We start from the raw sequence: 16,694 nt of genomic DNA, 5'->3' as shown, positions 1-16,694 counted from the left end.
ACCAGTGGGCAAGTGGAGACAATCACTGGAGAACAGGCAGACAGCTTGGAAGAGTCCTGGTAACCAGTACTCAGTGCACACTGGTCTTTCCCAGTAAAGTTGCAAATCCTGAAAGTGACTTAAACTATAACACAGAAACAAAAATTTCTGGTTTGGGCTGTTAAAATCTTCAGCAATGCACTGGCACAGGCTGCCCAGAGAAGTGATGGTGTTGAAGAACCGTGGGGATGTGGCACTGAGGGACGTGGTTAGTGCTCATGATGGGGGTGGGCTGACAATTGGACTAGATGTTCTCAAAGATTTTTTCCAACCTTAATGATTCTATGATTCTAAACACAGTTCATGACATGATCCACTATCAATCTCATCACCCTATTGGAAAATTCCTGAGGTGTGACCTATGGGCACCAACAGTTAGAACCCTCTGTACAGTGCAGCTCTGTGATGCATTTGACTGGGCTCAGTGAAACGTTCCATTTCCTGCCTTCCCCACAAAGACTTCAGCTTGTGTCACATCCTCTGTTGATAAAGTAGAACCTTTATCTCTAATGCTTTCAGCCAAGCGTTCTGCTCACATAGCATCTGGTGTCAATCAAGGAGGTGGGTCTCCTTCCACAAGAGATTTCTCTGCTTTGAGAGCAAAACGTTTCTTTCAGGTGGCTCCAACCTGGGAGGAAAACTCCCAGGACAAACCTATCTTGAGAAATACTCTTGTAGTGATGATAGGTATTTGCTTATCAGTTTCCTGCATGCATAGCATAGCTATGCGTAGCTCTTTCTGCCTCCTCTCTCTTCCGTTGCTCTGCAAAGCTCTGAGGAGAAAAGGAGAGAGCCAGGCACCCTGTTTCCTCTGTGCCTTCAGCACATTGTGTACCCTGGAGCAGTTTTACCATGTTCCCAGCATAAATAGTGCTGTTTTAATAATGCACGGCATACTACCCACTTTAAATCATTCTATTTCTAGCAGACTGCCATCTTCAGTTCAGAGAAAGTTGCTTGTTTAATTGTTTGCATGGCTTTTGTTGTTGTTGTTCTTCCTGAGCCCTGAAGAGTTTCTCTTTTTTTCTGCATAAACAACATATTTTTTTAATGATTTTTTAAAAAACTGTTTTATTGAAATACTTCATGAGTAAATGGTCCCCCATGGGTATGTAGTAGTAATTGCAAAGCTTATTTTGCTGCTCCCAGTGGCATTGATTGTGTGAAAATAAATGTTGAGTACTATGGAGTAATTAATCCTTAACTCTCTCAGGACTTTGGAAGGTAGTTATTACTATCTTTAGCTCACAGAGTGAGGTGAGCAACAGGAGCTGAATAATTCACCCTTGCCCCACAGACCAAGGACAAGACCATCATCTGCTGGTATCAAGTAGATCCCTATAATTGAAATATTGCACTCATGCTTTTCAGATATTTCACTGATATATGCATCTCTGCTGCTTTTGTAGATTTATGGGGCTACGTCATTGAAACTGGTGGAGGTTTCTAGAAGAACTAAACCACTGGATAGAATCACAGAATTATAGAATGGCTTGGAGTTGGAGTTGGGTTGGAGTGGACCTCCAAGATCATCAAGTTCCAACCCCCCCTGCTGTGAGTAGGGTTGTCATCCCCTAAATCAGACACTCCATTAGGTTGCCCAGAGCCCCATCCAACCTGGCCTTGAAAGATTTTGATAGAAAAAGTTAGTGGAGAGCTGGTCAGTCCATTCCATGGAGAACAATACAGTTCATCCTGCACTGGTTTGTTGACTCTCTCTTGAGGTTCCATTCACCTCCAAACCAAGCCAACGGAGCAGATCAAATCCTTCATCACAATCCAGTACTCCTTTGCTCTCACGGTTCTTATCTGAACCATTTGCAGTACCATAGCAGTGCTCTTGGATGACTGCCTGACAGCCAGGAGGAACATTGCAGCTCCCAGGGCAGTGGTCTTCATGGCTCCTCTAAGGGACCCTCATGGATCAGATACTCAGATACTCAGTGAGAAATGAAAGCAGATGGAAAGTGAAGGAAAGATGCCTTACAGAGAAGGCATTTAGAATTAGGTTGACAACTAAGAGAATGGAGAGAGCACATTCTTCACCAAATAATAATAATAATAAGCTTTTCCTGATGGTTGGACACTGATATGGCAAAACAACAACAACTTTGTTTGCTAAATTTATGCATAAACTAAATGAATAAAATTAATGCAATGTGTGATTGGGTTCCTCTCTGCTAATCAAAGCTTGCAATTTTCCTCTTGTACCTTTACTTAATGATCTTATTTGCTGACATACTGCAGTGACATACTGAAGATTTCAATAAGCATCCCACCTTCTGTATCTTGTCTTTTACTAATGCCATAATCTTGATTTCCTTCAGTGCTAGTACAGGACTGTGTGATCCTGACCCACAGCTGCAGGCTGCAGGCACTGAAAACAAACATACAAACAAACAAACAGATATAAAGAATAATATTAATTATGTATAATCTAATTAGAAAATATTGCTTGAGTAAAAGGTAAAAATGATCTTTATTCTGAGGACGAGATCTCCTCGTGGTAAAATAAAATAAAATAAAAAATAAGGAAAAGAGATGAAAATTCAATGCATATGATATGATATGATGATATGACTGATCTACACTAGCAGAAAATCTGCCACTTTCCTTTATTTTTGGTTTGTGCAATTGTGCCTGGGGACCATCCAATCGGCTGTGGTTTCCTGTATTCAGTTGCGTCGCTCATTCATGTAAACAATGGATTCGTGTTCCAGTTGTTGGTTTGATTGCCCTATGCAAGCCATAAAATATGTTTATGGATTGTTCATAAGGCTGACAGCTGTATAAAAAAACATTAGACTCGCTTCATTTTAGCACCTTGTTTATCTTTCTTCACTTTTGAAAGCTTTTTCACCATAACGTAGTAACTCCCCATACGCACATGAAATATTTTCTGCTGAAGTGCTGTGACCTTGATTCTGAATCCTTCTTGCTGGTTTTGGTACAGAGAAGTCTGGCTTGTGAATGGGGTTGACAAGAAGAATTCCAGTTAGAGTAGATGTTGGAAGTCCCAGCCACACTGAAGTATACCTCAACTCCTGTTAACATCTTCCAAAACATTCAACAAAGAGGTTTTAGGGATACAGGCTGGCTTCAGACAGTGACTAGATGTCTATTCACAAACATTTTCACTTCCTACATGTCACATGAAATCCCTTTACAGTTGGTAAAGATCTAGTCAATGAGTCCACAGAGCCCAGAGCTCAAGACTTATCGTCCCAACCCATACAGAATAGATCAGCTAAAATGTGCTTGGAAGGCAATATTTCAATTCTAAAAGTCCACAGTTACATGAACTGAATCCCTCAGCTTTCCCTAGAAGGAACTGATAACATCCATCCTCCTGTCATCCTCAGGTCATCACACTTCCTTCAGCTGCCCTGTCTCAAGGCCATCTTCCCCAAAGGCATCCAGTCATCATGCAGAAACGGAGACCAAGAGCAGAGTTTGCCACAGTCATTAATCACTTCTGTTGCTTTGGGGTATGACTGGTAGGTCTCATTCCTCTTTCCAATTCTGTTGTTTTCAACAAACTTGCATTGATTCAGTCAACCCTTTCTCTCTGCACATAGAGTGGTGCTGGTTACACCAGCTAGAGGTCTGGTCCTGGCATTGATAACAAATCATGGAAGACCTACAGATGGAAACATCAACAACAAACCTGATTAAAAATACCACTTCAGATCCACCAGACTTTCTGCTATTGATTGACAAATGAGGAGACTCAAAAACACAGGAAGCCACCAGTAATTAATGGTTCATTTTGCAAATAGTGACATCCTGTAGGTGGGTATCGTTGTGTTTGAACAACAACACAGCGATTGTTTTCCTGTTTCTAATCCCAGTGCAAATAATACATAGGAATAGACTTCACAGTTTGTTTATGGAATGTGATGCCATTACTTTATTTAAACGAAACTCACGAAGTGGAAGGCAGAACAGATGCATCGCACTGGGTTTGAAGAGAAAGCTAAATAGGGAACATAACCCCAAGGGCACAGAGCAGCAAATCCAGCCTTCAGCAAACTGCTGCATGAATCAGCTCTCAAATAATGTCCTTTCAGACACTTTATTAACAGTCTTTGTATTGCTGATTGCCCGGGAGCAGAGAGAAGAAAAACCAGAGACAGGAAACCCCCAGGTGTGTTTATTTCTCTCTACTATGGCCTCCAACAACACCTTGTATCATAGAATCACCAAGGTTGGAAAAGACCTCCAAGATCAACTAGTCCATGGTACATTTGTATGACATTTTCCCAAAGATACAGAAAAATAGGGCATTTTAGGAGAGATGCTCAGCTTGGATGTTAATTTCTTTTCAGGAGGAGAGCTAAATAACAGATGTAAGCTCTACTAGCCCAAACTAGTGACCACTGAATCCCTCTGTTACTACTGGTGCGAGGAAGAATCAAAACTTTCCTAAGTTGTTCATAACTGAAATGAGAAAAATGTTTTCTAAGCTGCACACAAAATGATAGACAATCACATAATCATAGAACGGTGTGGGTTGGAAGGGACCTCTAATATCACTTAGTTCCAACCCCCTTAGTTGGAAGGGTTGCTAACCACTAAATCAGGCACCAGCTCAGGCTGCCCAGAGCCCCATCAAACCCAGCCTTGAACACCTCCAGAAATGAGGCAGCCAGAGCTTCCCTGAGCAACCAAGCTTTTTGCAAAGCCCCGTTCAATACCAAGCAGCTCCAGCCTCCCTACCTTCACACCACAGCCCTGAAGCCTCGTTTTTTATTTTATTTTTTTTTCAGAAATATGTGAAAAAGAAGCACAGGGAGCAAGTACCAACCTCCCACCAGCTGCAGCAAAATGGGAGCTGGACATCAGCAGAGTTTAGTGGAAAGTGAAGTAAATGGGCAAAATTTCCCATACTAATCCAGTTTTCACAGAGATGAGCTCAGAACAAAATGATCTTGTTGGGGAATACAGCTTGGTGTTGTTGGTAAAAACATCAGTTTAACACTTAGAAATGCTCCTGTGCCCACTCAGGAGAAAAGATAAAGGTTTAAACCTTGACCATCCCTGTGACACTGCATAAAACCACAGTTTTGGATCATTCTGGCTCCTCCTCCCATCCCAAATTGGGTATGTGGTGATAAGAATGGGTACAGAAGAGGCCAAAGAGGAGGTGTAAAGTCACAGAATCATAGAATCATTAAGGCTGAAAAAGACCTCCAAGATCATCAAGTCCAGCCCCAACCCATCCCCACCGTGCCCTTAGTGCCACATCTCCATGGTTTACCTCCAGGGACAGTGACTCCACCACTTCTCAGGATGATGTTCAAATGGGATGTTCAAAATTAGTCAGGACTTTGCCTCTACATTCATTGTCACGAGATACAAAACGTTTGGATTCTCTGTCTGAAAAGAAGCTGGAAATGAACAATTTCAAATGTCTTCCCACAATGAAACCTGGATCCAATGGGCTCTTTGGACGCATTCAGGCCACATGAGTAACTGAAGGAAGCATGAAATGCTTTCGTAATAAAGCTGTTATTAGCTGTGAGAGGCAGTGACCAGCTAATCAGCCATTCCTCTGCCACTTTATGATCTGAACAAACTTTTATACAGCTTTGTTGTGCGTTCAAGTCATCGCACAACTAATTGATGCAATTAGCATCCCATCCCTCTTTTTACACTGGTAATCATAAGGCACTGTCAGAGCTACAAAGACAAACTATAGGACTGGGGTTTTTCATATCAAACAAGAAAAAAAATTGTCCTGCGAGTATCCATAAAAGCACAGACCACTCCATAGAGAATAAGCAATGAAGCCTTCCACATTATTTGTGGGAGAGGAGGGATTTCCACATTTACATCCCAAACATGGGCAAATTTGGTGTTAGAATCACAGAATCATTCAGATCTAAGATCACCAAATCCAACCCCATCCCACCGAACCACGTCCCTCAGTGCCACATCTCCATATTTCCTGAACACCTCCAATGTATCACTGATCCGTCTGAGAAGAATTTTTTCCTAATTTGAACTGTCCTTTGGCTCTGGAAAGATTGGGGATGATGCTTCTGCACAGTGAAGCACAGTTCTGAAAGTTTCTTCCACCAGGGCTGTAGGAATCCCATGGTGACTGCACCAACTGGGGGGTGAAAACTGAAAATCAAGCTTTGCTGATCTCCTCTTGGCTTCCCTCCATCCCATTCAGTTTAACCACTGCAAATGGTTGAAAAAGGGAAAGGGAAAGAGAAAAAGGGAAAGAGAAAAAGGGAAAGAGAAAAAGGGAAAGAGAAAAAGGGAAAGAGAAAAAGGGAAAGAGAAAAAGGGAAAGAGAAAAAGGGAAAGAGAAAAAGGGAAAGAGAAAAAGGGAAAGAGAAAAAGGGAAAGAGAAAAAGGGAAAGAGAAAAAGGGAAAGAGAAAAAGGGAAAGAGAAAAAGGGAAAGAGAAAAAGGGAAAGGGGGAAGGAAAGAGGGAAGGAAAGGGGGAAGGAAAGGGGGAAGGTTTTAGAAGTGGAGAAAGTGTGTAAAAGAGAAAACGGAGGAAAGGGAGGGAGGATGAAAAAAGGGAGGGGGGGAGGGAAGGAGGCAAAAAGATAAGAGAAAAAGAAATATGGGAACTGGGGGAAAATAAAGATATGAGGGGAAAGGGGAGAAAAGGGGGGGGGGAAGAAGAAAGGGGAGAAAGGAGAAAAAGGGGGGGGGGGAAGGGAGAGAAAGGGGGGGAAGCAGTGAAAAGCTGAAAACGGGGGAAAGGAATGGAATGTGGAAAAAAGGGAGAAGGAGGAAAACGAAGAAAAATGAAAGAGGGGGAGGGGGGAAGTGAAAGAAAGAATGTAAAAACTGAGGGAGGAAAAAAAAAAGGAAGGGGAAGGAAATGGGAAAAGGACGGGAGAAAGGGGGGGGGAAGGGAAAAGAAAAAAGAGAGAGAAAAAAAAATAAATGGATAAGGGGAGGAGGGGACCCCCTCCCTCCCCCCGTGCAGCTCCGGCACCTGGGGCGGGAGGGAGGCGGAGCGGCCCCGCCCCGCACAGGAGGCGGCCGGGGGCGGCGGAGCGGTGCGGTGCGGTGCGGTGCGGTGCGGAGCCGTTTCCGTCCCTCTCTCTCTCTCTCCCCGTCTCTCTTTCTCTCTCCGTGGATGCGCGCAACGGGAGCGCAAGTCCTGGAGCGCAGCGCAGCGCTGAGGCGAGGAACGGAGCGGCCGGAGCTCGGCGGAGCGCGGTGTCCTCGGCAATGCAATCCGCGCGGCTGCGCGTCCTCCTGCCTCTGCTGGGCTGCCTTCTATCTGCGGTGAGTGCTGCCGGTGCGGGGCTGCGCGGGGTTTTGCCCCGGTCGGTAGGCGCTGTTTTTGCTGGATGGGTTCAGAAGAGACGTTCCGCCTAAGGCAAAGTTTGGGCAACTTTGTGAAGCGCGGTCGGTGAAAGGCAGGTGTGTGTTTGCTGGGTTTCCCTTTCTCTGTGTAAGAGGGAATCTCTTAGTTACTGTTTTTGGTTTTGTTTGTTTTGGGTTTTTTTTTTTTCCTCCTTTATTTATTATTATTTTTTCTTTCTCTGAGCTCGCCCTCTTCAAGAGTAACAGTATCGCAGGAGCTCGAGGAATTCACTTTGTGTTTTCAGTGCTTTCTCTCCGACTCCCGCTGGCATTCAGCTTTGCCGTCTGCAGCTCCCGCTCAGGAGCGCAACGGTTTCGTTCAGCACCCTCCCAAAACTGGGAATAACGGGACGCGATACCCCAGGACAGAGGCTCCAGATGATACACCATCCCCACCCATGAGAAGTTCAGCAAAGTGCCATTCTCCGGCACTTCAACCTCATCGTTCATCCTTTGGCAGCAAAGGCTGTGTTTTCTTTTAGCTCTGTCCCTTCTCCTTATAATTTCCATGCTAGCCAGTCCCTGACCACGGGCAGTGCTGCTTCCTTCCCACTGCTGACAGTTGGTAGCATGCTGTAGTGGTTAGCAAATGGGATTGATTCCACTGGTGCATGCAATAGCTGATTTGCTGTGCAAACAGTGCAGGCGTGGGGTTGGGTACTGAACGTTTTACTGAAGCTCTTGTTTCCTTGCAGTGTGCAATTCCTAGCTCGTTCCACACTTTTTTTTTTTTTTTTTTTTTTAATCCAGTGAGCTGCATGGGGAGCTGGCTGTGGCTGAGTTTCCTTTCCGTAGAGTTGAGTTTGCTTCCCATAGAGTTGGGTGAGGTTGCCCATGGGAACTGGTTGCCCATTGGCACATGGCCACAGGTCTCCCTGTAAGATCACAGAGTGGGTTGGGTAGCAAGGAACCTTATGGGCTATCCAATTGCAGCCACTTTGGCTCTGCTCAGTGAGTGACAACTTTGAGCCACTCCACTCCCCATTGGGCAAAGCCAACCAGGCTGAGCCTCAGAGAGTGCCAAGTAACCCAGATTTGGGACTGCATCACTTGTGTCTCCTTCTCCCCTTTTCATGAAGCAGTTGTTTCAGCGTTGGTTTCTTTTCTGCTGTCAGTGTGAGTCACCCAAGCAACTTCATCACCAAAACTTTTTTGGAGGAAGAACAGGTGGTGGGAAAATGGATTGGAATATATATATATATATATATATATATATATATATATATATATATATATATATATATATATATATATAAATAAAAAATGGCCAGGTATTTCGTTCCAAGAATCCTACAGATTTTGCCATAGTGAAGATCCAAAATAGCTCATGGCCAGGGCTGGAGTTGGGGGGGGAGGGTTAAGAGAGGAGCAGTGCTCCTCAGCTGCTGGAGCTGCTCCAGCCTTTGCTCCCACTGAAGCTCATGGCACACAAAAAAAATCCCGGTTCATTAAATGCTGTTGGCACGAAGGGGTCCCCTGGGTCAGGATCCTGCAGAGTTGTTTGCACAGCATGCTGTAGTTTGGCATGCATTTGTGTCACTTGGTCCTGTTGATGAGTGCACACCCTGAAGCTCTGCAACAATGGCAACCTGCAGCCTCATTGTGTTCCAAGGGTCAATCCCAGTCCTTTTTCAACCCTTGTAGTATTTTCTTGTTCCATGCTTTATCTCGCTTCCTTGCCTTGGTTTAATGGAACCATCGGTTGCTTTGCTGTTCTTTTGTTGTGTTGCTTTTCCTGCACCTGGTTTGTGCTGGTGGGTTAGAGAGATTTACAATCTCCTTATCTATGCTGATCTACACAAGGTGACTAATACCAAAGTGTCTCAGTGCCAGAGCAAATCCCTCTTGTTTTTGTTTCTCTGTTTGAACCCAGGAATCAGGATTTGTTTTTAAAGCAAAAGATAGCTGTGTGGTGGTGACAACTTGGCTCTGGGACCTGAGATTGCTCAGCAAAGGTTTTTCGCATAGTTTGTTGTGATAACTTTTATTGGTCTGCCATTGGAAAAAAAACTTTGAACGAGAACAATTGGCTGATTGAGAAGTTCAGTGCTATAAAGCTGTTGTGGCCCCGTGGCTTCTAATTGCCCCTGTAAAGTTTCACCTTGCCCTCTCGTGATCTACTGATGTGGAAAAAGGAAACTGGGTAAATGTTATTTGCTGTGGTTCAGCAGAGCTGCCTCCAGCAATGGTCAAACTTAACACTGACCCAAAGAGTGAAATTTGGGAGGGAGGATATGCAATGTTCCCTGTTGGGTTCTGTTGGGTTGATTTGCTGTTTCGGGGCTATGATTGAGTTGATCTAGCCCAGAGAGCTACAAATTGCACGGTGCTTGTTCAGTAAATGGGGATGTGGTTAATTCAGAGCCCCTGGTGGGCTCTGTGTGCTTTCAGAGCTCATGGATTTGGCCAGACCTGTTCCATTGGTGTAATCTGTGCTTTTCTTCAGAGACTTGTTCTGCTTCTGCGGTGAAGGAAGGGAGTAAAACCACTCAGATCTGATCCTTTAGCACCTTAAATGTAAATGCTGGAGATGGATGATTCTAAAAGGAAAACAGTTAAATTTAGGCTTGTTGGACAGCCACTTTGGCCATAACTCCATCTCTTTCATCTGACCGGCGACGGTGAATCTGAGCATTGAGAAACACCCACTTAAACCAAAATAATCCATTTCATATTTAAAGGAGGCGTTGTTACAAAACCTAAACCTATTGCTGGGTTTGTGATTGATTAACATGTAAACGCATGGCTGGTTTTATTCATTCATTCATTTTAGGGCCATCTAAAAACACCAGTTACCACTCCGTAAAGCCAAAACTCTCATTGGCTCTGTATAAAACTGAAATAAGTTCTTAGAGCGTGTATTTTCAGCAGTGTGTGTTTCTAAGAAGCTCTCATTTCGGGCATAACAAGAGAAAATAGCAAAATAGGTAAAATTATAGTGTGTGGAATATTGAAGGCAGTTCCCTCCAATGCAAGGGGATTCACACCATAACCCTCCCTCCTTCCTGAGCTGTGAGATCTGCAGGAAAGCTTGGAAGAACCAGGCAGGATCATGATTGGGATCATGATGTGTCATAAAAAGGGCTGAATCCTACTCAGGGTTTTTAAAGAGAAGGGATAGTTGCCAAATATTCAGCATCAGAAAGCAGATGTGACCGTGGACAGAGAAAGCTGCCTAGCTTGTTAATTTGGGTTTGGATGAACATGGTGCTTCTTTTTTCCCTTTTTACAGTGCTCTAAAAATAATCTGGTTCAAGTTCCTTCACTGTTGTAGTATCAGCAGTGGTGTGACAGCCAGAGGGCTGAGCTGAATACCAATGCCAAGTGTGCTCTGTCCCAAGTGAAATCTGGCTGCTGTGGACTTGTGATGGTGCTGCTATTTTTTGTTCTTGTTGCCATCATTACATTGCACTGCAGCTTTTCTGGGTGCTCTACTCACCCAAGCATGGAGGTTGAGGTCAGTGTTGGATGCAAAACCACTTCTGCAGTTGGGCAACTGGTCTGGCTCTGATCACCCAACTGTCTAAGCATGGAGGTTGAGTTCACTGTTGGATGCAAAGCCAGTTTTGCAGCTGGACAACTGAGACGTGAGTTCAAGAAGTGTTTGGACACAGCTCTCAGATGTAGGGTTTGGGTTTTAGGGGTGCAGTAAGGTTGGACTCAGTGATTCTTGTGGGTCCCTTCTGACTTGAGATGGTTGATGGTTCCATGATTCTATGAGCACGTTATGGGTCTGGTCATGAAGGCACTGACTGAAACTTAGAAAGAAGAAGAGGATGAGAACTGGAAAAAAAAAAAGAAAAAAAAAGGATTGGAAACAGACTGAACCAGGCAATGTTGCTCTGTGCTGTAGCTGCCTGAAAGCCCTTCGGGTGCTCAGCCCATGACTCAGCCATGTCCTTGCTGTGTCTCTGTGTGGGCTGTACTGTACCTTGTCTTCTTAAGTGATAGTTTGTGCAGTTTTCAGGAGATGAAAGACATAAATAGCATTTTCTCTTTAGTAGATTATCTCAGGCAGAAGCAACTGGAAAGTCTGGGATCTCATGAAAGTCAGTCTTGCCATATCCTATGGTGACTGAGTCTGTAGGACAGGAAAGTCAACAGCATTTGGACTACTTCATAGACAAAGATTCTTACTGTAGATGGAGAAGTGGGACAGGAGGAATATTTCCCTATTCAGCATCAGTTGTCCCATTGTCAGCCTGAGAAAGACTCCAGACAGTATATAGATCAAGGAGATTCAAGACAAAAATGACTATTTTCTTAATTAGATCTGTGTGCACTTGGTGGTTTGTCACATTCTGTGTGACATCTGTGGCTCAGATTCAGGAGAGGAGTCTGCTGATCTGTGTAAAAGGAAAGTTGTTACTCAAGTTTTGATGAGGAGAAGAACTTGGCTTGGTTTTATAAACGTGGTGGGTCACACCGTGCTCTCAGGCCAAGCCAGCACAGAGGCAGTGTAATTTCTGTAATTTCTGTGCTGGGAATGGGATCTTTGCAGCATTGTGTTGGCTTGTGGATGTTCCAGCGCCTGGAAAAGGAGGTGTGGTTATTACAACCCTGTTCTCTGATCTTATCAACTTTATTCTGTGTTAGAAAAACAAGGAAAGTCCTTTGTAAGAACAAAAATCTAAGAAATGCAGCCAGGAAAAAAAAAAAAAAATGGTCCAAATATGTAGGCAACCTGAGTAAGAGATGCTGTGATGCCTCAGGGAAGGAGAAGCGGCCAGCAGGGGAGTTGGATGGACAGACAGATGGACAGGAGCTCCAGCTCCTTCCGTGAGACTTGCCGGGCCTGCCTGTGCCCTGGCACTGATTTCTCTGAGTTTCCCTTGCTGAGTGCTGAGCATTTGATGCTTCGCTGCTCGCAGATGTTCTCCAGAAGTCACGAGCTACGTTTGGGTGGGAACGAAGCCAACACGGGGGATGTCTGGAAATGAGATCCCAGAGGACTGTGGTGGAAGGAAGATCAAACCCTTCGTTTTTCTCTATGAGAGAGGAAGGGAAGCGATGCTGGCTATCAGATTGGCCTCCATCCAGAGCTAACACAGCTAACAACGTGGCAGGGAGCTCGGACACGAGCGGCCTTCTCATCCCAGCTCCCTTTCAGAGCACCCTGCGGCTTGCTTGGCCTCCTGCCTGCCCACCAGGGATCTCTGTGGGATGATTCATCTCTCCGGGCACCAGCTTCACCTTTCACATTGCAAGACCCATAATGCAGGGAGAGCTCATTCATTAGCATTCAGAAAGTGCCCTGGGGAAGGGATGGGATGCAGATGGGCTCCCAGAAGCCAGCTGGGTGCTCTTTAAATTCTTATGCTGTCCTTTACTTGTTGAATGGGGCAATAGCAGGCTTCTTCAGCGCTGGGTTTTTAAAGTAAAGCTTCTGGGGAGACAGGTGGAAATGCAAAGCTTCCTTTTGATAAGGATGGTGTTAGCAGTGCCCAGAGTTTGTCCTCAAACTTCAGCTTGACTGGAAGCATCTGCTGGTTATTAGCTTTGCTACAAATCACTTTAAAACTGCTTAGCCTCACGCACAAACATTAATGAGGGAGCGGATACAATTGCAAGAGCAATTATGTTAAATAATTGCCAATCTGCACAAGTAAATATAACCTGTGGGAGCACAGCCTGACCTGGTTGGTAGGGTTAAGAGGCGGAAGCAGGTGTGACATTTCTTTAGTTTATGGTCCTTGCCTCCAGCATTCATCCCATGCTCGTTGGTTGGCTGTGCAAATGTGGTGCCCTGGAGTTGCCATAGCCCTGGTACCGAGTTAGTGTTGGTGACATCAGCAATCAGCCCAGCACGTTTGGGCACCTCAGTACAGAAGGGACATGGAGGTGCTGGAGCAGGTCCAAAGAAGGGCAACAAGGCTGGGGAAGGGCTTGGAAAATATGGCCTATGGGGAGAGACTGAAGGAAATGGGGCTGTTTGGTCTGGGGAAGAGGAGGCTGAGGGGAGACCTTATTGCTCTCTTCAGATACCTGAAAGGTGATTGCAGCAGAGCAGGGCTGGTCTCTTCTCATTGATGACAGGTGACAGGACGAGGGGAAATGGCATCAAGTTGTGCCAAGGGAGGTTTAGGTTGGATATCAGGAAAAACTTTACAGAAAGGATTGTTAAGAACTGGAATAGGCTCCCCAGGGAGGTGGTTGAGTCATCATCCCTGGATGTGTTGAAAAACTATTTGGATGTGATGCTCAGGGACATGGTTTAGTGGAGGGTTGTTAGAATTAGAGTGGTATGGTTTGGTTGTGGTTGGACTTGATGATCTTCATTCAAGGCCTTTTCCAACCTGAGTAATTCTATGATTCCATGATTGTAGGCTGGTCTATAAAGTGAATTTAGGGATGTGTAGTGCACCAGTGTGTGCTTTGTGGATTGCTTATGGCTGGAAAGCACTCATTTTTGCTGTTTTACTGGTGTCTCAGTGTGCCAGGTTTTATCTGCAGCCCCAATTTATACACGTACATCATACTTCCAGGGCATAAAGACTTTAGCTTCTGAGCTGTACGTGAGTGTTGGGGACCCTGGTGTGTTTTTCATAAATAAAGTCCCTTTTCCAGTCAACTGAAACAGCGGATGTTAATAGCCCTAAACTCCTCTGTGAGTCACATTAAATAGGTTCCTTACCCCCAGGGCAGGCACTCACCATCCATTCAGTGTTTGAACATCCGGGAGGTGGAGATTTACACTTCTGGTTTTCTATTTAAATTCAGGTGCTAGAAATGCGTTGAGATTATTTTCTAATTCAGATCTGAGCTGGGATTATTTTCGATGCATTTCACCAATGGGCCTAACAAAAGGCTCTGTGATGCTGCTTTGGTAATCTCTTCAGGACTTCAGAATTTGGCGTATTTGATTTACACCAAAAGTCAAGAGAATTGAATACGAAGGCTCCAAATCTTTTTTGGGGCCACATATGTTTACTGAGCTAAACCCCAACGTGTTTACTGAGCTGCTGTCTTCCTGATCCCCCTTTTGCTTTTACAGCAGGCTCAGGAATGCTCCTACTGAACTCTTGATGCTGAGCGTGAGCTCCCTGTTGGTGTAGTTTAATCTCCATCCCTGTGAAATTTCACCTCATCAAGAGAGAAGAAAAAAAAAATCTATTTAAATCCAGTTCTTCTCCAGGAGGGAAAATAATCAATACCTCATGTCTCCTTTGTAAATCTCAAATCTATAGGGTGTCTTTGGAAAGGATGTTTATTTGTGGCTCCAACCTTGATTTTTGCACTGAACAGATGTTTCAATTAATATCTGGTGACCCGTAGCATCACAGCACCTGAACAGCGAGTGTCTCCAGGGCCCTTATCAATGTCACAGTCTCTTGCAGTTAATCAGCCCCTGTGGGTGACCTCGGGGTAGGAATCACCTTGCAGAGCAGGATGCCTGTATTATGGCATCGCTGCACAGGTGTGACCTGGAGCAACGGAAATCCCACTGGGTCAGGTTCACTTTGGGTCAGCGGAGGTACATGAAAATACCCACGCTCTGCCTTTCCCAACAGCCAAACCCACACAAATCCTGTGTTATCTGCCAGTCCCATGCACGTGCCGTGAGCACAGAAGATAACAGTGCACCTTTTCAGGCCTCATTGGCTACAGCAGCAGTTTGCTCCAACCCCTGCAGCCTCCTGCATTTAGAGGTCTGAAGCCGCCAGCTGGATCCCTCCCCAGGTTATCCACGCGTTGTATCCCTGCAGTCTTCTTTATTCACAGCTCAGAAGCAGCTTTTATCTCCTATTCCCTAAGTGGCCAGGTGGCTGCAGTTCAAACTTTAAGAAACATATGCAAGGCGAAAAGGAAAAAGAAATATACTTAATAAAACCCTTAATCACTCTGTGCAGTTGTGGAGCTGCTTCAAACCAGAGTCTGAGCATCCTTACGCTTGGAAGCAGCCAGAATCCAAAACTTGCTGGAGGTTCTCCCTCTTCCACCTTTATTTAGCTGCAGCCAAATTCAGCTCCTAATTTAAGTGAGTGCAGTGATTTATTATGCAGTCTTTCCCATTACAGTCCCCATGCTATCTACCGGAGGAGGAGTTCATCCCATTTGTGGCCATGTGGGATATAAGCCCTGGCTTTTTCTTTAAGTCACCTTTTGAGCCCTCTGGATGTGTTTCCATGCTGAGGGAGGGAGTGAATAAAATCTTCCCTGGAAGCATTCAGCTCTAGCTGGGGGGAGAACTGGTCATCCAAAAGCTGCAGCAGAGCAATCCTATGGCTAAAGCCACTTAGTCCTCACCATCAGCAGCAGGGCTCCATCCAGAGCTGTGCCTGATGCTTAATAGTCGCCTGCAATACCCACACCCATGTGGTTCTCTCCCATTTACACCTTTCCTTTGAACCATAATCAGGCTTCTTCCCTCCACCGCTTTTTCTTTTCTTTAGTGTGTAATAAGTTTTCTTTCTGCTCAGCATGCTCAAAGGAAGACAAATGGGCTCCGAAATGAGGCCAACCGGTGCGTGAAGAATTGCCGACGTGCTTGAATGTCAACTGCTCGTTGCTTGCATTTTTTGGGAGACTGACATTAAGCAGTGTAGGTCTCGGCTATGCCATGCACTTAGTTCCTATCCTGTAACAATTCTTCTGTTTTTCTCTGCTTATCGGTGTTGTGCAGTTGCCTTTTTGCATATTTTTCTCTCTTTGCCTTCTGTAGATTTGCAGTTGGGGCATAAGCTGTGTTTTTGAGCCTGGGAATTCTTGCTAGCTCATCCTTTTCTTTTGAAGCACTGTTTTCAACAGAACTAATAATTGGAACCAGATAATAATTGGAACCAAATAATAATTGCAGCTGAAACTGGATGATCTTTAAAGTCTCTTCCAATCCAAGCCATTCTGTGATCCCATAGAAATTAACCTGATTCTTCCTTCCCCACTCTCTTTTCCCTCCCCTGGGAAGTTAAACATGTTTCAATAAACTGTGTGTTAAGGGTTTATCTTCAGGCTGCTTGTACGCAATGTGGATGAGGCAAGGTTTGTCAAGAGAAGTGAGAGCTTACACTGGAACAACTGAAATAATTATGTTAAAAAATAATAAAAAATCTAAATGTACCTGCATACAAAGCATTGCACCCTGAGTTCTGAAAGAGAACTGAAGCCAAGTGACCATTGTTCTCTTGCACCCAGAAAACCAACTGCATTCTGGAGTACATCAAAAGAGGGGTGGCAGTAGGCAGGCTGATGGTGATATGACAAGGGGAAATGGCTTTAAACTAAAAGAGAGGAGATTTAGGTTAGATGTTTGGTGGAAATTCTTTACTCAGTGGGTGGTGAGGCTCTGATGCTGCTGCCCAGAGCTGTGGGTGCCTC

General features: G+C 44.8%; 1 protein-coding gene and 1 long non-coding RNA gene across 4 annotated transcripts in view; both read left to right on the top strand.

Annotated features, from left to right (window-relative positions):
• The first annotated feature begins 485 nt into the window (after positions 1–485).
• On the top strand, positions 486–3,789 carry LOC116238298 (uncharacterized). 3 transcript variants are annotated; one of them, XR_004168935.2, is made up of 4 exons: positions 486–600; positions 1,449–1,593; positions 3,402–3,536; positions 3,618–3,789. It is a non-coding gene; the product is annotated as an uncharacterized LOC116238298 (long non-coding RNA). The 3 variants fall into 3 exon arrangements; XR_016467574.1 differs by lacking the exon at positions 1,449–1,593; XR_016467575.1 differs by lacking the exons at positions 486–600; positions 1,449–1,593 and adding an exon at positions 2,628–3,145.
• Positions 3,790–7,026: 3,237 nt separating this feature from the next.
• Positions 7,027–16,694, top strand: part of VIPR1 (vasoactive intestinal peptide receptor 1) — a 106,828-nt gene continuing 97,160 nt past the window's right edge. Inside the window, exon 1 of the mRNA XM_090143274.1 lies at positions 7,027–7,298. Within this exon, the coding sequence (XP_089999400.1) occupies positions 7,242–7,298 (57 nt within the window). The 5' untranslated portion in view covers positions 7,027–7,241. The remainder of the gene's footprint in view (positions 7,299–16,694) is intronic.

Source organism: Phasianus colchicus, chromosome 6 (genome assembly GCF_987193195.1).
Source record: "Phasianus colchicus chromosome 6, bPhaCol1.hap1.1, whole genome shotgun sequence".
Classification (NCBI taxonomy): Eukaryota; Metazoa; Chordata; class Aves; order Galliformes; family Phasianidae; genus Phasianus; species Phasianus colchicus.
This window is presented reverse-complemented; position numbering and strand designations above follow the sequence as displayed.